Source organism: Sarcophilus harrisii, chromosome 3 (genome assembly GCF_902635505.1).
Source record: "Sarcophilus harrisii chromosome 3, mSarHar1.11, whole genome shotgun sequence".
NCBI lineage: Eukaryota > Metazoa > Chordata > Mammalia > Dasyuromorphia > Dasyuridae > Sarcophilus > Sarcophilus harrisii.
The window spans coordinates 180,953,054-180,973,122 of NC_045428.1; the positions used below are offsets into that span (position 1 = coordinate 180,953,054).

Here is a 20,069-nt window from a genome sequence, read left to right on the forward strand (position 1 = left end):
ATATAAGACAGTAAATTTCCATTTAAGAAAACTATATTAATATTACACATTGTGTTCAGAGTAGTTCGTCTTTGCTTCCTTATAGCTTTCTTTTGTTTTTTTGCTGCGCACTTTTTACTTTATTCTTTTTACTCCTTTCTTTCTCCTCACTCCCCCAAGAAGGCTATAATTAATCACAGATATATTAATATGTATCTACATGTATGTATGTGCATACATTGATATGAACAAATATCAATAAACATATATACACATGCACATTCATATATGTGTGTGTATATATATATAAAATATATATGTATGTATTATTTGTCCTGTTTCTCTGAATGTGCGTAGCATCTTCACATGTCCAAGTCTTCAGATTTTTTTTCTAAATCCACCAACGCATTATTTCCTACAACATTCTAATATTCCAACCTTATACTATCTAGTTACTTTGTCTAAAATAACTGATAAAAGAGATGGTAGTTTCCTTATTTTTTTCTCTTTTCATCAAATCTGTTATAGTTTTAACTTTGTCTAAGACCAATGACTATTACATCAGCTATTTGTTTATTCTAATAGACTCTGCTTCTGATCAATATTATGTTTGTGTGGATCTCTTAGTGCCTATCCCTGACTCCTTTGCTCCCTATCCCTGCTACCTTGCCTACTTAACCTACCCTTTTCCTAAGGATTCCCTTATCCTCTCCTCCCACCTTTTCCTTTCCTCTCTACTCCATTCCTCTGCTCTACACAACCTTCTTTACTCCCCTTCGTCCTTTTCCCTCTCCATCTTATTTGTAAATTTAGAAGACTTTTATACCGTTCTAGATACAAACATGTGTATCTATGTATTTGTGTGTGCCCTCTTAACTCATTCCTGATGTGAGTAGAATTCCAGAACTACCAGCCCATCTCTCCTGTCTAATTATTGTGTAAATTTTTGCTCTCATAACTCATTCATATGACACAATTACTACTTTTACCTTTTCCTACAGTTTTATTTTTTCAAATCACATCATACTCAGCTCTACCCCAGCTTTTCTTTTGAACTACCCAATTACTAATGACAATCTTGAACACAGGGTTTACATTTCCACATAAAAAATATAAAGTTTGTCCGATTTGAGTACCTTGAAATTAATTTAGATTTACCTTTTTTTCTCTTGAATCTTAAAAGTCAAATTTTCTATTACTCTGAGGTCTTTTAACACAAAATTCTGAAAGGCTGGCAATTCACTGGATATCTGTTTTTTCCCCATTAAGGATTATACTCAACTTTGCTGGGCATATTTTTGCTCTTTGATATATATTATTTTCAAGACCTGTAGTGTTTTAATGTATCCCATTAGGTCTCGTGTGATTATCATTGTAGCTTCACCATATGTGAATTGTTATTTTTTTTTTTTTTTGCTCATATTTTCTCCTTAAACTTGGGGTTTGAGAATTTGGATATGATGCTCTTGTTAATTTTCCTCAAAGATCTCCTTCAAAACGTGATTGATGAATTTTTTTTCTATTTCTACTTTCCCTTCTAACATTTCAGAACGATTTACTTTACTTATTGTATTAGTGTTTAAAGATTTTTTTTATTATAGCCTTCAGGTATATCTGTTCTCCAGATGTTATTTTTCTTATGAGATGTCTCCATTCTCTTCCATTTTTTCATTATTTATATTTTATTTTATTATTTCTTAGTCTCATGACTTTGCTGACTTCTCCTTGCCCAATTGTAGTTTTCAAGGAGTCATTTTCTTCCTTAAGATGCTGGATCTTGGGGCAACTAGATGAATAGTGGATAAAGCACTGGCCCTGAAGTCAGGAGGATGAGTTCAAACTCAGACTCTTAACACTTACTAGTTGTGTGACTCCAATGAGCATTTCACTGAAGCGCAATTGACTCACCAAATTATATATATACATATAGATCTCCTTTTAGTTGGTTGACTTTCTTTTCATAATCTTCTTTTTCTTGTATCATTCTTATTTTGTTGTTGTTGTTATTTCTCCCTTTAGTTCTATGGATTCCTTTTGGGCAAGTGACTTCAGTATTCTCTTCTAAAGATAAACCTAGTCTTCTCTATTCTCAACAATTTCCTATGGTTGGGTTTTTCTCTTTTGCCTGCTCACTTTTTTTTTTTTAATTTGTAGCAGAATGTTGGCATAATCACTTTTAAACCTGAAGCATGAGTAGGAGTATTAATAATAAATACCTCTGGCCTCAGATCCTCCTCTTTAGTTCTGCACTCTGGCCTAGAAAATGAAACCAAGAATTCCACACTCGTGTTTCATCAGCCAGGAATATCCCTGCTCTATTGCTTCTGCACTCAATGAGCAGGTGTATGCGGTTCCTTCTTACCCAGGGCCCAGCTGGGCAGCCCAGCTGGGCCAGATGTTCCTAATCAGCAAAGGTTCCCTCAATTTTCCATATTATCCCATATTATTAGGGAGGCAAAAATTTCTGTGGATGAGGGCCAGGGCTATCTCCCAACCCAGCAAGCCCCAGGGCTTATTATTTGCTGTTACAGTAGAAATGGCCTAGAAGTGTTTATACTTCACACAGGCCAAACTTCTGTCCTGATATCTTTCATTGAATGTTTTCAGATAGTCCCAGAAGAACCACAGTTTTATCCCAACTCACATTTGTTTGTTCTACTATACATTTGATTGTAATATTCTCTTCTAAAATATAATGTTCTCTGGGAGCAGCTTTCCTTTCAGTTCAGTAATGGTAAGTGCAGTCAGGGATTAAAGTCCAAATCCTTTATTGTCTCCTTCAAAGTCTTGTCTCCTTCACTTGAGGCTCAGCTAGTTTTTCTGGAGGCCCATTTCTCTCCTTGGTTCTGAGAGTTTAAGCTGGCTTCTGAATCTTCTCACTGAATCCTAGTTGAGTCTCCGAGAGCTTCTAGTGGGCTTGTCCTTTGTGGCCCCGAGAGCTCCTCCTTATATGTTCCACACTGAGTATACACCAATCATTATATCACTAGGAAAGCATTATTTCTTGTAGGATTAAAATAAATGCTAAAGTAGATTTAACTACCATCTCCTCAATTCCACTTACTTAGCACCTTGTTTCAAGTTCTGACCTATAACATTTCCCACTTTCTTTTGTTTTTAGAACATAGGTGGTCATGACCTCCCTGACTTCTCAAGGAGGTGAGAACCCCAAAAAAGGAGGTAATCACATCATCCCTGACTGCTCAAAAAAGGAGTGAAAACATTATAAAAAAGAGGTGGTCACGTCCTCCCTGACATCTCAGGAAGGGAGATGAAAACACCAAAGGAAATGGGAAATCAAATCAGATTAGCAGGTAGAAAACTCTACCTTCTGAAGGGACTCACTCTTAAAACAGGTATACATAAATCCATTAATATGGGAGGTATTACACAAAATTACATAAATTACATAAGTACATACCAACATAACACAGGCTAGTAGTGATGTAACAAATAACATGAATCAACATGAGGAATTATACAAGTCCTAGAAATAGTCCAAAAGGAATCTATTGTCCCTTAGTTCATGTGCCAGGAATCCAATAGTTCCTGTAAGTTTTGAAGTCCTGCAATAGTCTCATCAACAAATTTTCATCTCAAGGAATCCAATGATTCCTGCTTGTTTTCAAGTCTTATCTTGTTAGGGAATCCAATGATTCCTGCAGACTTTGTTCTTAAGTCTTCTCCTTTGTTTCCAGAATTTTCTTTTTCTGTCCCTCTCTGATGGACCAGGCGAATACAGCTTGTTGGCACCCATCTGATTCCTTTTCCATCTGTAGAAATACAAGCAAACCCTTTCTCCCAAGCAGTTAACCTATCTCTCCCTTCTGTTTACCACTTTTGGGATTTCTCCTCATCACTTGGCAATTATATTAGAGCTGCTTGCACTAACACTGCCCTTCTGTTGGGTTAGAAAGCCTGTATTCTCTCCAATTGTAATCCCTTTCTGCCATCTGATTGCTTTTCCACTGATTGATCACATCAGAGTCCTGACCCTCTAAAGACTATTCTGGGTTTAAACTCAGCTGCCATCATACAACACCTGTCTTTTGAGTGAGGTCTTGGAGCTAGGCCCTGCCTCTCCTTTCCCTGGGTCAATCTACAATTCTGAGGCCCAGTGGAAGCCCTTGTGGCATTTTGGACATGGGGTATTGGGTTTTATTCTCTCACCCTGTCCTCTCACTCTATATCTTTGCCTACACTGAGCTCTCAGATGTCCAACTTTTCCACTTGAAGGCATCGATGAGTTTCTCTAGAAGTCCCTTGCCAAGAGGGACCTTGTCTTCCCATGTTCATCATGTCTGGGTATAATAAGCATTTGTACTCACTGTGGCATAGCGTCTTATGATCTCCTCTAAAGAAGCATCTTTATGTAGTCCCCATATAATTCTTCTGCAAACCTCATTGGCATTTTCCTTAGCCAGTTGTCTTATCATTATTTTTGTAGCTGCATTTTTTCCAATGATTTGTGTGACAGCTGTTTGCAAACATCCCACAAATCCACAAAGGGTTCATTGGGACCTTGCTCTATTTTTGTGAAGGCTTCCCCTCAATCTTTCTCTGGGAGGGTACCCCAAGCTTTTATAGCAGCAGCGCGGATTTAGGGTTAAATTAAATAATTAGGAAATTTTAAAATTATATTAAATAGTTATATTTAAGTTTTTTCTTTCTTTCCCTTTCCTATTTGTTTTAAATTCCAAGTCTTAAATATTACTTTCAAGAAAAGAATATTACTGTATTGAATATAAGTCACATATTCTTTTCAGAAACTTCATGTATTCACCCAAATATTTCAATTAAAGTATACTTTACTGAACTAAGCTTTATAAAGAATCTTTATTAAAGTTTTGAATTTGAGTTAAATACAAAGTAACTATTAATTTAAGATTTTAACTTATTTCTAATTCAAAGAAAGTTAAAGCAATCCACATTTAATTAAATATATCTATAGCAACTTAATTCCAAATTTTAATGTTTAGTAACCCAATTTCCAATGAAACTAATCTTCCTTGAATGGCAATGTTCTATTCCTCTGGGCTCACTTCATTAACTCTCATGGTAATGAATGAATTTGTTTTGACTGATGATGATTAAGATATATAGAACAAATGATATACTTTTTCATCTAAAAGACTACTCTTTTTTTTTTTTTTTGACAAGTTTCATTAAAATCTAAATACAGCTATTCTAATATATTTTCCCTCTTAATTTCAGTTCAGGAAAATAAAAATATCTCATATACAAATCAATTAGATATTATAAAGACAATTCAAAAGTTTGGAGTATAATGTTTATAAGCATTAAATATAAATACCTCATGTTTCACAGAAATAAAATATTTAAAAAAAAAATAGTCATTGAAGTTTAACATCCTGAACAGGTTCCAATGTGAGATTATCACTGAGTTCAGAATCTTAAAGTTCTAAGTGTCTTATAGACTCATAGGACACTTAGAAATAAATCACTGACCATGAATTACGTGGTTTTGACATTCAATTCTTTATTTCCTAGAGATAAAGCTTCTTCAAGAAGCTATTAATCTAATTTTTAACTTTACTTTTACTTGACTTTATGCAGCAGCTACCAAAGCAACTTACAACAAAGCCAGAATCACAATTTTAAGAATATGACTCTTACCATCTACCCTCAGGTAATTACTAGGATATGAAAATCTTACAATAAAACTTTTAATTTGTTAATTGTCTTGTACATATTCTATGAGACTGTCAACTTACAGAAGATCAAAAGCAAGCCCAAAGAGATTGTCACATAAGTAGTAGGTAGCAAAGCAAAGTTTTGATTAAATTCATAATTTTTTCAATTGATTCTACTTTCAAGAAAGTTTATCTTACTCTACGTTACTGAAATTTAATATAATACAACCATATTATGGTATAATACCTCAGTAAATATATCACGTAATTATCTTTATTGTTAGATTAAGAAAATATTGTGTTAAATTTTAAGTACCTAAACACTTTACCTGACAATTTAAAGTGAAATCTTGTACCTTGAAAAATAAAAATTTGAAAGGGCTCATGAGAAAGTGTTTAATTAAAATGGGAATCATAAGTAAATGCTATGCTTGTAATCTTTTTTAAGCCAAACACTATCCACATACATATTTATAAAAAGCATATAATAATAAAGGTAATGTGACATTATAGAAAGTGATTGAACTTAAAATTGGAGAACCTGGGTTCAAGTTCTGTTTCTCCTATTTTACTGCCTCTGTAATCTGAGACAAGTCATTTAACCACTCTGAGCCTTGTTTTCTCTATCTGTAAAATTACAATACTACTACTACTTATAGCAAAAATCTGTTTTGAAGAAAATATGTTTGTAAACTTTAAGGCACTACATATAACTACTATTAGCTATGATTATACTCCTCACTTCCTGGAAAGTTCATAAATTTGTTTTAGAGAAGGCACATATCTTCACAATATGGGGGAGGGGGCAAAGGGGGAGAAGCATGAAAGTTGTCTGGTATGTTGGATGGACAAAAGGTAGATAGAATAAAATGCATGGTCATTAGTTCTGATGTACAGTGGGAAAGAACTCCTAAACAAATAAGATCATTGAGGCATTCTAGTACTTAAGAATTAATTTAACAACCTCAGTATTTTGTGTAAGAACAGTCAAATTCTCTAACTCAATAAATTATTAGTTATATGTTCATGAGACCTAGGAAACAAAAATTAGGGGAAAACAAGCCCATTTAGTTCTTGATATTTCCTCTTCTTAGAAGTGAATCATCATCTAAGTAATTCTAATATGTCAGAGGTTCTAAAGATTTGGTTACTTAAAAACACAAAGAACTTAATAAATTCAATCACATTTTCTAGTCTTTCCTGAAAAGACATTAACATTAAAAGAATGATTCTTGAGTTACTAGAACTCAGTTATGCATATGGTCAAGTATACCTTAAAAAGAGTTATAGAGAACTCTGTAAATCTCAGCACAAAGGAAAAGGTTATTCAACTAAGATTACTAAATTTTATTTTCAATCACTTATGCTATAAGCCAAAACTTTGAAACAAGGATTCTTACAAGATGTTAAGTCAGTGGAATTGATAAAGACAATGGCTATTTAGTTTAGCATGGTGCTTAATAGTTCTCTAGTTCAGTACATGTCCTTAGTACTTAACATAGTTCCACAAGATTCACACCTATAATAATGGAGTATATAACAGCCAGCAAGGACTGGATGAGATTCATTCCATCTTCGGTCAGGCTCCTGGTGGCTGCCTCCTGCATTTTCTCCACTGAAACCAAGTCCCCTCTAAAGGCTACAAGAAAGCTAGCTGAGCACCAGGAAAAAGGAGACAATAAAGACTTTTAGACTTTAACACCTGGCTATTCTTGTGATGATTACTCTACTGAAAAGAAAGCTGCCCCAGAGACCTACAGAAAACCAAAACGAGAACATTACACATTTAAGTTTTTTTTTTTAATTTAAATTTAATACTGTAAAAAAATTTGATATGAATTACGATATTTTTAAAGACCAACTATTACTGAATGCCTACTATGTGTCTAGCACTAACTGCCAAGTAGATGTTTCAATCTCATTCCCCTCTACCATAATCACTTGAGAGAATGTGTAATGCACACTTACATACATTCCTATTCTTACTATCTCCAAGATATCTATCTATAGGTAGATATAGATATAGAGAGACATAGATACAGGTCTAAAAATAAATATAGATATAGATACATATTCAAGATATCAATGGATACATATTCAAGATCTCAAGCCAGATTCAAGATATCAATGGAAAGATCGTTATTAGGCTCAAACTGGTCAAATAATCCCAAGAACATGGAAGGACAACAAGTGGAAAGAAAGTATCTGCCAATATTCCTAGAGTAAATCATTATTATCAATAATATTGGAAACACTACTTTTGACTCACAGACCTCAGAGTAAGCAATATCATGGGAAAGCAAAAATAACATAAGATGAAATCAGGAAAAGTTGGTACCAATGTAATAATCTTCAATATATCTCACATAATATAGGATGCAGATTTTAGTGTTCTACCTAATAAAGGTCAAAGGTCAAACAGGACTACTTGACATTCTGCGTTAATGATATTCCATCTGAAATATCTACCAAAAAATAGAATAATTTCATGTTTTACCCTAGGAAAGGAAGAGAACAATCATATTATATTTACCCAGATATTTTTATTTCACTTTTATAATCGACCTGCTAGAGAGGAACTGACAGCAACATTTTAGTAGTTATGATATAAATACTTTCAAAACTCAAAATTTACTTTTGAAGTATAATTCCCTTACCATAACTTTCTCTTGCTAAAGAATGTTTCAAGAACTAAAAATTAGTACTAAGACCTCTGGAGTGGTTTGTTTGCAATGAAATCCCTTCCAATGGAATGACATTCCAGTACTGATAAATGTAGCTACAAATCTAGAATCCTTGAGAGGCTATTGTAGCTATTGATTTCTTTAGTGATTAGTTTTTAAAATGTAAAGAAATTTTTTTTTTTCTGTTATCAAAACAATAGTTAAGAAATATTTGAAATATTTCCTCAATGTATTTTTAAAACAAAACACAACTTGTCAGATGCCATGAACCTTTTATTTATGTGACAGATTGAATTATTTTATTCTTACATCATTATCAGTGTCATCTGAAATCCTCATTTGCCCCTATTTGAAATAAGTGTTATTAATACGTAAACTAACTGAATATGGGGGAAAAATTAGGAAAAAAGAAAAATATTTTATTAATAATAAGGCATTTTAAGTTATCTATTTATTTCCATATAGGATCACTTAACCATAATCTAACTTTTTAAGACTTGTTTTTCTACCAGAAGTAATGGAGCTAAACATGCTCTTCTACCTGTATAGTCTTATACATACAATGTCTTCTACCTTATAGTCTTAATGAGTGGGACCTTTGCTAAGGCAGCCTTAAGCATAAGCTGGATCCACCCCCAGTGACACACAACCCTTGCTTCTGGCTGAAGGACATGCATTTCTAAAAGATACTCCTCTCTAGGAGAAGTATACCTCTCCTGGTTATCCCTGAGGTGGAAGTGGGTCAAAGATTGACGAGTCAGATTGAAATCACCTATTTAATAGATTTTTTTAAAAGAATGATTATTCTCTCCCCTTCTCACTCATTTCCTCTAGTGAGCTAAAGCTGACATTCTTCTTCTGACTATGATAATGAAACCATGTATCTGAAGATAAATATTAAATATGTATAAGCCACATAAGCCTGAAACTATATATTAAATACCTAGTTGCTTCTTCTGGTTTGTGGTTCTTTCTCTGAGCACAGGAGTCTAAGCAGATCTGTTCCCAGCCTTGACAGCTGTAGCTGTAGCTGTAGTTGTAGCTACTGAGTCCATGAAGAAAAGATGGAAAGGGGAAAAAAACAGCAGTCCTACCTAAAGAATAAAAATTTAAAAATATATATATTACATGTGGACCCGCCCTGCTATTGCCAGAACATGTAACTCAATAGGCTTGAATAGACCTTTGAGTGTAGAGGGCTGATGCACTGAGGTCAGAACAGCCGAGCACTTGAGGCTAACTACCAATTGGACAATACTCTATGGGCATATGCTTGGAAAATGACCCTTCTCACTATCCTGTGCTGGCTCAATGATTGGTGTATACAGAGGATTGTAAAAGGGACTAGGGGGTGAAGTAAGACTAGCCAGAGTTACTTTTGCGGTAGACAAGGAAGAAGGAGGTTGCGGAAGATCCCCTTCACTTCTACCCCTAAAGACCAAGAATAAAGACTAAGGACTTTTGCTTATCCTGAACTCTGGCTGATTCTAAGGTATCCTGGGTGCTAGTGCAGTTGTCACATTTAAGTGTGAGGACTTCTGTCCCCTTCACTCAGAAATTATCCTGATAAATCTCTGACAATCAGCACTTTAGGGAAAAAAATGCAGGCACGACATAGTAGTAGTCTGCATCCAGAAAAAGATCTAAGGAGACTGAATGTAAATCAACACATGCTATGAACATAGCATATAAATACTTCTTTTTTTCAGTTTTTTCTATTTCTCCCATGGTTTTTCCCTTTTGTTCCAATTTTTTTCTCTCCCAACATTATTCATAAAACAATGTGTATTAAAAATAAACTGGGGCAGCTAGTTGGTGTAATGGATAGAGCACCAGCCCTGAAATCAGGAGGACCTGTTTCAAATCTGGTCTCAGGCACTGAACACTTCCTGGCTGTGTGACCTAGGCAAATCATTTAACTCCAATTGCCTCAGCAAAAAAATAAAAGTAAACTTACTACATAGAAAAACTAGTAATTAACAACACCTAATATTTAGGAAATGCAAAAAAAAAAAAAATAATAATTCCAGTGATTCTTGACTATATTTTTTGTAACAAGGATAATGTTTTTCTTTTTTGATGGAGAGAGGATATTAAGGAATAAAAGGTATAATGTCGCCCAAAAAAGAAGAGAGTCACAGAAGCACTTCTGAAAGTGCTCAGGGGAAAATGAAATAATTTCAGAAACATAGATCAGCAGCACATTGAAATCAGTCAATATTCTTTGAAAAAAGACAGTTATACATAATATTTGTAGCTTCACATATCCTTTGTATATACATATATACTTATTTTTTTCTTCATCTGTGTGTGTGAATAAATGTATGAAATTCAAAATGGAAAAGTTTTAGAATTTTGCTAAAATTTAACTTGACTACATCACTCCCTTATAAATTCCCTAGTTTCTCTAGAATAAAATATAGGCTTCTCCCTTTAGCTTTTAAAACCCCTCACAACTTAACTACAAGCTACCTTCCCCTGTTTTACTGTCATTACTGACCTTTCAATAATTTATCCAAACTGAGTAAATCAAAAAGTTTTCATTACTCTGTGTAAAACAGTGTACCTAAAGTGGAGATGTTTGGAGGTGTAAAAAGAAAAAATCCTTGCTCACATGGAGCTCACACTAATTTATAATATGGTGCCTTAGAATCCTATTTCCTTCAACATGCAACAACTGTCAAAGTAACAAGTTCTACCGGTCCTCAAGCAAAATCTTTTACTACTTTCTGATCTCCCTCTCTGACACAATCAAAAAAAATAAAATAAAATTTCTACTTTGTGTGTGAGTTTTCTGTGTGTGCATGACCTGCAGTACTTTTTTTTTAAATTTTAGCTAAGACATTCCTGCATGTTTCAAATTTGTAATTTCTTACAAAAGCTATGGATTCTATTTTTACTCTACTTTTAATATATATCCCTGTTCTAATCTATTTGGATAATATTCTTAATATGCAGATTTTTAACCTAGTTATGTTTTTTAATTAGTCAAGTGATTCTTAAATTATCTCTTTATTTTCCATATCAATCGTATTTGATAGCAGATACCTTATATTTTCTTTTATTTTATCAATCTTTTGACTGTGTTCTAATATTCCTTGTCTCTTCAAATCCTTTAGGTCTGATAATTTATATTTTTCAGGTAACACACTATTTATGTAAGATTTCTTATGTTCCAATTTTTTCATACAAAGAATTATTTCCATTTTATTTTCATTTTTTAGCTCTTGCTGTGTTTCAACCAGCCTACTATATATCTTCTATCAGAGTCCTTTTTGGCTCTGCTTATATTTGTTATAGAATTATTTTTTCTTTTAAGTTTGTCTCTTGAACGTCATTGTGCTTGGTGTTTTCTTCTATTTACTTATATTTGAGGCTCAAAACATAGGTTGGAATTCTGTGCCATAACAGGTTTGCCTCTAGCATTATTAAAGTGATTGATTTAGCTACTGGACTTGGTCCCCACCATAATGCAGAGGTTGGATGGAGTAGATGGTAGGTACTATGTTGGAATCTTTACAAACTGTTAAGCCATTAAAGTTGATAGAGACAATAATTATCCAATTTAGCATAGTTCAATATGATTGATTTGATCTTAAAAGGAGATATTTTGGGCCAGAACTTGAAACAAGGTACTAAATACAACTGATAGAACCGATGCTTGTGTTCACACCTTTAGAGCTCATATATATTTTACTTTAGAGCTTTTATATTAGTACTTTAGAGCTCATATAGAGAGCTCATAAGTACCTAAGTACTCAATGGAGTTCACACATTTGGGAGATTTCAGGGCTTAGTATGGCTTAGTATGAGATATCTGAATTCACACCTTCCTTAGGGCCAGAGAGCACTCTGGGAGATAACCCAGAATCCCTCTGTCTCCAGAAGGAAGAGTTAACCTTTGGGAGATTACATATATACAGGAAGCTTTTAGAGCTGGAGAGAGAGTTTTTTCTTGGGAACATTGACTGGGGTCAGATAGGAGCACTCTGGGAGGAAGTCCACAAGCTCTATCTTCGAGGCAAGAGATTCAATGCATATTCCAACTTGGTGCTGGCTGGAGGCTGAAGAAAGCAGAGGCAGAAGCCAAGGACAAAAGCTGCAAGATCTCTTGGAACCAAGCAGAGAGATAGGCCTGAGCTAACCGGGCTATATTGAAGGACACAATAAAAGATCTGAATTTTTATCACCTGGCTGTGTTTTGGAAAAGAAAAATCAACAGTACTATGCCCCATTCTCTTCCTCAACTACTGAATCCGAACATGTTTCAGTTTCCTGGTGGGCTTCAGCTCATTTTTGCCACCTTCCATAATCAGGAATTGGTTTTATCCCTTGCTGTAATCCCAAAAGATTGATGTTGAGATTGGAAACTATGCTGGTGTCTCTTGAGGATCCTCAGACACAAGATCCCAAACAATGATTTAGCTGACTCCTACAGTAGCTCTCTCTGGAGCAGCTAGATGGATAGAATATCAGGCATGGAATTAGACAGATCACATATTAGCTCTAGTATCCTTGCCAAGAAAACTATCAATAGGGGTATGAAGAGTTGGTCATGACTAAAAAACAATAACAGCAGCTATCAATGATCTGTAGAGTGTAAGAGACAAACTTGGACTCCCTGTACAATGCTTTAAAAGATCTTCTATTTTGCCAAGAAAGGGCTGAGTCCTAACTTCAGTCCCTGATTACCAGATCTCAAAATATGGCTTGAAAACCACCTCAATTCTACCACCACTCAATTATCCTCTGATACAAACTACTTTTTCTGGCACAAATTTTCTCCTATACTCCTCCTGGTTCTGGTCCTGACTTTATGTAATTTTTAAAGTAAAGCTTTTTATTTTCAAACATATGCATGGATAATTTTTAACACTAAGCCTTGCAAAACCTTGTGTTCCAATTTCCCATTCTTTCCCCACCTCCTCCCCTAGATGGCAAGTAATCCAATATATGTTAAATGTGGTAGAAATAGATGTTAAATCCAATATATGTATACATATTTATACAACTGTCTTGTTACAAAAGAAAAATCAAATTAAACAAGAAAAAATGAGAAATAAAATAAAATGCAAGCAAACGAGAGTGAAAATGCTATGTTGTGAACTACACTCAGTTCCCACAGTCCTCTTTGAGGCTCTCTTCATCACAAGATCATTGGAACTGGTCTGAAAAATCTAATTGTTGAAGAGAGCCACATCCATCAGAATTGAACCATATACATGGCAACAACCATATTATATGATGATCTCCTGGTTCTGCTCACTCCACATGGCATCAGTTCATGTAAGTCTCCAGACCTCTATTAAATCATCCTGCTGATCATTTCTTACAGAATAATATTCCATAACATTCATATAACATAGCTTATTCAGCCATTCTCCACCTGATGGGCATCCACTCAGTTTCCAAAAACTATGTCTACTTGACTACTGAATCATCCTGGAACTTCCAGGGCAAGAAGGTACCAAGATCTGAGAGAACAGGCTTTGTCTGCACAGTCCACCCCCTATATCTCAAAGGTAAATTCTTCCTGTGGCTTAAGAAGGCCAATCTGCCTTCATCTCCTCCTTACCCAATTTCTGACATTCCAGATTTCAAAAGCATCCCCAGTATTCTTCCTCCCTCCATTCTTTCTTTTTTCCCCTTTCCCCAGCCCCTCAACTGCTTTTTAGCAATCTTGTATGTGATGTTTTCCTCTGCTGTAAGCTCCTAAAGGGTAAAGAATGTTTCTTGTTACTTGTATTTATATTCACAGTTCTTAGCAGAGTGCCTGGAACATCACTTATTTCTTTCCTTCCTTCTCATCAGCCACAAACTTACTCACAATTTACTGTATCTTATACTGTATTCTATCTGCCAACCTATCTTCCAGCCATGGCCAACTTCTGGCCATCTCTTTGTTCAGTTTTGGGCATGAGAGAGAACTTTATCTCTCTTTGTCTCTACTCAATCTGATAGAGCCCCCTTACAACTTTTCCCATTGCTATAGTCAGTAGTTACCAAGGTTCATACTTTCTTCCCTAATAATAGATAGACACCTTGAAAACAGAAGCCATGTAAGATGACAAGAAAAAATAATGATGAATGTTGGAGGGGATGCGGGAAAACTGGGACATTGATGCATTGCTGGTGGAGTTGTGAACGAATCCAACCATTCTGGAGAGCAATCTGGAATTATGCCCAAAAAATTATCAAACTGTGCATACCCTTTGAGCAGTGATACTACTGGGCTTATACTCCAAGGAGATACTAAAGAAGGGAAAGGGACCTGTATGTGCCAAAATGTTTGTGGCAGCCCTGTTTGTAGTGGCTAGAAACTGGAAAATGAATGGATGCCCATCAATTGGAGAACAGTTGGGTAAATTGTGGTATATGAATGTTATGAGCAGAACCAGGAGATCATTATATACTTCAACAATGATACTGTATGAAGATGTACTCTTATGGAAGTGGATTTCTTTGACAAAGAGACCTAATTCAGTTTCAATTGATCAATGATGGACAGAAACAGCTACACCCAAAGAAAGAACACTGAGAAATGAATGTAAACTGTTTGCATTTTTGTTTTTCTTCCCAGGTTATTTTTACCTTCTGAATCCAATTCTCCCTGTTTGGTTCTGCATACATATATTGTATCTAGGATATACTGCGACATATTCAACATATATAGGACTGCTTGCCATATAGGGGAGGGGATGGAGGGAGAGAGGGGAAAAATCGGAACAGAAGTGAGTGCAAGGGATAATATTGTAAAAAATTATCCTGGCATGGGTTCTGTCGATAAAAAGTTATTATAATAATTTTAAAAAAAAGAAAAAGAAAATGGAAGCCATGTCACCATCATTTTTGTAAACTCCAGTACCTACCATAAAATCTGATACATGCTTGGGGATTAATGTACTCTTGTTGACTAGCAAGATAAATATCAATATTTACTAATCGAGTAGTCTTGCATACCATGTGTTCTATTCAAAGAAAAACCACTGATGTGATCAGTTTCTGAACATAAGGCCAGAGACAGTGTTTAATTATTAACCTTATATAGCTCACCACAACAACATATGCAGGTAAATATTTAATAAATTATTTTTTCACTATATCAACACAACTTTATTTCCAAGAAAGAGAAGGGACAATAATATTCTTCAAACTTGTGTTTCTAGCACCTCTGTGCCTCACAACAGGTACTTCATAAATAATTACAAATAAACGAAGGCAGCATGATGCAAGGAAAAGAATACTTGATTTAGGCTTAAAAGACCTGAATTCAAATCCTGACTCTCTCCCATGCTACTTGTATGATTATGGATGAGTTAACTTACTCTCTCTGGACCTCAATTTCCTTAATCTGTAAAATGAGGGGTTTAAACTAAAAAGCTTCTTCCAATTCTAAACTTATGATCTTAAGATGTCACAAATTAGTCTCAAAATAATTACATATTTTAAATCCACACATGCTAACTTTTATAAAAGAGTTAAGAAAAGTATTTCTTTTAAAATCACAGTACTTACTAAAATCTCCAGTGAGAAAAACTCCTTCTGCTCCTGGAGCCCATTCCTTACAATACAAACCACCGTCGGCACATCTATGTACTCCAAATGATTCATAGCTTTTAGAGAATTCATCAATACCACCTTCACATTCTTCAATGTTTTTCAGAGTCTGGGTGAAGAGCTTATACCTTAGAAAAGAAAAAATTGTTTTAAGAATTTTTTTTTTTTAAATCAGACAGAGGAATATTACTAAACATTCTTCAAGAAAAAGTATTAAATAAGGAAATAATTAAAAATTAACATTATTTTCTATTAAAATGCTTCACTGAGACATACTTTCCTTTTACTCAGAACAAGAAATAACTAGATTCAAATAATATTAACTTATATGGGGGAAACTGACTATAACTAAAAGTTTAAATTTAAACTGCATTAAAATATCTAGGATATTTAAGTGATCAGGCATTTTAATTGGGTAAAAACAATGTGATGAAAATATTATTGCTATTCAGGGCACTATTTTTGGGCAGTATCATCAAACAGCACTATTAGATTTGGTAAAGGATCACATGAAATTGTAAAATATTAACAAAATTTAAGGGGGTTGAAAAAGTTAGGTTTATTTCATTCAAACAGATTCTCTGAAAGAAATTTTAACAGGTCTGTTTGGCAAGATACACTCTAAAATCTTTAATCTATATTTTCCCTTTTTATATTTTTCCCTTAAAAAACTATTTTAGTTTTCATTTAACTACCCATTTGTTTATATTCCCATTCAATAAAATAATCAAGTATCATATATTCAAGACAAAAGCATTCTATTAAGGGGAGAAAACAATACAATGGCATGCTCTAAAAATGTTACTGAATGTTATTAAAGGTGATATATTTTAGAAGGGCTATTTATACAAAGGCACTATCAATCATTGTTCTCAGATTTTTCTGGTTTAGAGTTTCTTTCCTTTTCTTTTTTTTTTTTTTTGTTACTAATTTCATATGGTAGGATCAAATGTCATATTTATTAAAAATTCAATAGAAATAGAATTACAATACTGTTAACATACTAATTTTAGTGAATATACACTATTCTCATAGGTTAGTAATGCCAATTTCTTCTACAAAAAATATCTATATTCTACTCTGAAATCACCATGGTTCAAAAAGAGAAAAGCCTAAAGATGTAGTAAATTCATTTCTGCCTTGCCCTCTTCTAACCAAAATCATCCCTAATATTTGTTCATAAATGGAATAGTAAACCTCTAAATTGTGTTAAGATCTTTATAATTAAAATACTAAAAAAATTTTAGAAGTGTATAACTAATTCAATGCTAAATTATTTCTATTTTTCTATTTCTTCACCTTTTTGTACCATAAACATGAATGAAGTGAACTATGAAGCTATCTCACAAGATGGAAACAATGTCCTAAAAATTGAGGGAAAGTTGTCTGTGCCCCAGGCCCAAGTTTCTTTCTCCAGAAATCACATGATTTACAAAGAATGGGATCATATAATCCTTTTCTTTATAAAACCAAGTTATGGCCACCTTGGCATTAAAACACCCATGAAAGGTAATCCTAACGATGTGGTTGTATTTCCTTATTTATGACTTAGTACGTGAGGTCATTTGCCCAATCTATAGGGAGTGATAGCCCAGACCCATATATAATCTTTGTCCATTTTCTGTACCTCACTTCTCTTCACTTCCAGACCACCCTGGGTGATAGTTAGACCTCCAAATCTCACAAGATTTGTCAAATTAAACTCCTTTGTTTTCTATCTTGAGATGATTCTGATTTATTTAACTTTTGGTCTTTTGTCCCACACAAATATGTAACAGCACTTTTAAAATGAAGCACAAATTTTGGGTTAACTTCTTAATTTTTAAAAGTACATTCAGGTAAGAAAAGTATTACATGCAATGACCACCTGTGGTTTCAAAGGACCAGTGATGAAACAAACTTTCTGACTGTGGAAAAGTGGTAGACTTATTGGTAGAGAATATACTTCACAAACTGTGATGGTTTGTTTTGGTGAATCACTTATTTATTGTTCTAGATACATAACAGGATTTTATAGGGAGAGGAGGAAAAATATCAGTGACATAAAAACTTAATAAAAATAAAAGTAATTAAGTGTCAATTTAGTCTTTAAAGCCAATCTACGCCATATTTTTTTCAGGGATTATTATTTTCTTTTGGAGTAAATTCCATCACTTTCACCATTTAATTTAAAAGTAACTTAAATCAAGTTAATTTTATAAAAATTAAAGTAATCACAAGGAAAAAATGGTAATTTTACAAGTATATAAAATAGCATTTTTGATTAGCAGATAGTATGTGATTGACTTTTCTTCTAATTTGTGCTCCTACATCTAAATCAGTATAGAGAAATATTCATGAAAAAGGACTAAATGAAGATAATGAAAAATAGTCAGATAACCTAAATGACTTCATTAGGTGCTTTGTAAATAAATGCATAACTGAACCCAGAAATTAAGTAGTCTGACTTTAAATGACCTAAAAATGAAAGATGTCTTCCATACTTATATATCAAAATCAATAATATTAAGTGAATGTCACTATGAAGGTCTAAAGACCAGTCTTCCAAATTGTTATTAGAATTTGCAGTAAGTATTTGGTCTTCTTAATTTCTGAGTATTTGCTAGAGTAATGATCTTTAAATCAAAATGTTCCTTATCTCCTTTTTCTTACCAGATTCCTACAAATATATACAGAATTGCTCCAGTCATAAGAAATGTTCATATGATCCTGCTCTTCCTTTAAACTACTAATACCCTCACTATTATCCCTTTCATGGAATTCTAGTTGGTCATCATATGGACAAGAGTTCTTTGTGTGTGTGTGTGTGTGTGTGTGTGTGTGTGTGTGTGTGTGTAAGGTAGTTGGGGTTAAGCGACTTGCCCAGGGTCACACAGCTTAGTTAAGTATCTGAGGTCACATTTGAATTCAAGTCCTCATGACTTCAAGACCAGTGCTCTACCCATTGTTCCATCTAGCTAACGCAACAAGAGTTCTTAATATAGCAATGTCATGACTTCTTAGAATGTTATTTTATTGTATTAACTACAGCTCCCATTCATATGATATTTTAAGTTTTGTAAAATGCTTTACAAATGTTATTTTATCCATACAGCACCTATGTTACATAGATGTTATCATTCTCATTTTACAGATGAAGAAACTGAAATACAAGTTAAGATGACATAGCTGCTAACCATGGGTTGGAATTCAAGTCTTCTTTACTTACCATGCCATAATTTCTTTGTCTATTTCCTTATTAATACATCCTTAATTTCTAGTTCTCTGCTACAACAAAAATTGCCACTATGAATATTTGAATATATGTGAGCCATCGCTATTACTGATCTTTTCTGTAGTTCTCTATTACTGACCTTTTTTGTCAAAATATTAGGAGACACCATTTTCCACAGCAAAGAACTAGGAAGCAGCCATACCCTAAGTCTAGCAAAACAATATCACTTTGTGCTCACTCTCTGGATGATCTCAGCCAGAGCAAAATCTCAGGACTGTTTCACAGGAGCATGAAGTGATTTCTGAGCTTGGATAAGCATCTGTCTGTAGTACCCAAGTTCTAAAATTCTGCTGTGAATCAAACTTGTCACATTGTTGCTGTTACCTTTCATTGTCAGAGTTACAGCTCACTAGGCAATTACTGGTATTAAGTATTGAAATCTCCCCACACTGCCTCTACTTACCCCCACCCCCACTCCAAAAAGGGGCAGGATTCTAGCACTCATCTTTGTGTAACAGACCATTTTTCTTATTTTGAAATTCCCGACTCTCCTGTCTCTGGCCTTCTTTGTTAGGCTCCTGCAACCCACAGCGGCCAGAGAGACCAGTTTTGAAATACTTTCAAATTGCTTTTCTATATGATGAGACAAATTCACAAAATCAACAATGAATTGCCTCGAATAGCCCTTATAAACAACTATGATTTTACATTTTTTTTTCACCTTTGTCAATCTGTTATAAGGTAGAACACTGAAGGTATTAATTCATATTTCTCTAATTATGACCATTTTTTTCATGTTTTTTGCTAGATTAGATTTCTTTCTTTGAGAGCTACCTGTCCATATTTTATGACCATTTACCTACTAGGGAATAGCTTCTTAATCTTATATATTTGAAATAGAATTGTCTCTTGAATGAGACTATTAGCAGAGGAACCTGCTCCAAAGACTTTCCCCCAGTTACCTGGTTCCTTCCGCTTTCT

At 34.1% G+C, this 20,069-nt stretch overlaps 1 protein-coding gene across 1 annotated transcript in view; it reads right to left on the minus strand.

The window, feature by feature from the left end:
* Positions 1-20,069, minus strand: part of GBE1 (1,4-alpha-glucan branching enzyme 1) — a 142,890-nt gene that overhangs the window by 91,194 nt on the left and 31,627 nt on the right. The window contains exon 2 of the mRNA XM_031958840.1: positions 15,833-16,002. Within this exon, the coding sequence (XP_031814700.1) occupies positions 15,833-16,002 (170 nt within the window). The remainder of the gene's footprint in view (positions 1-15,832; positions 16,003-20,069) is intronic.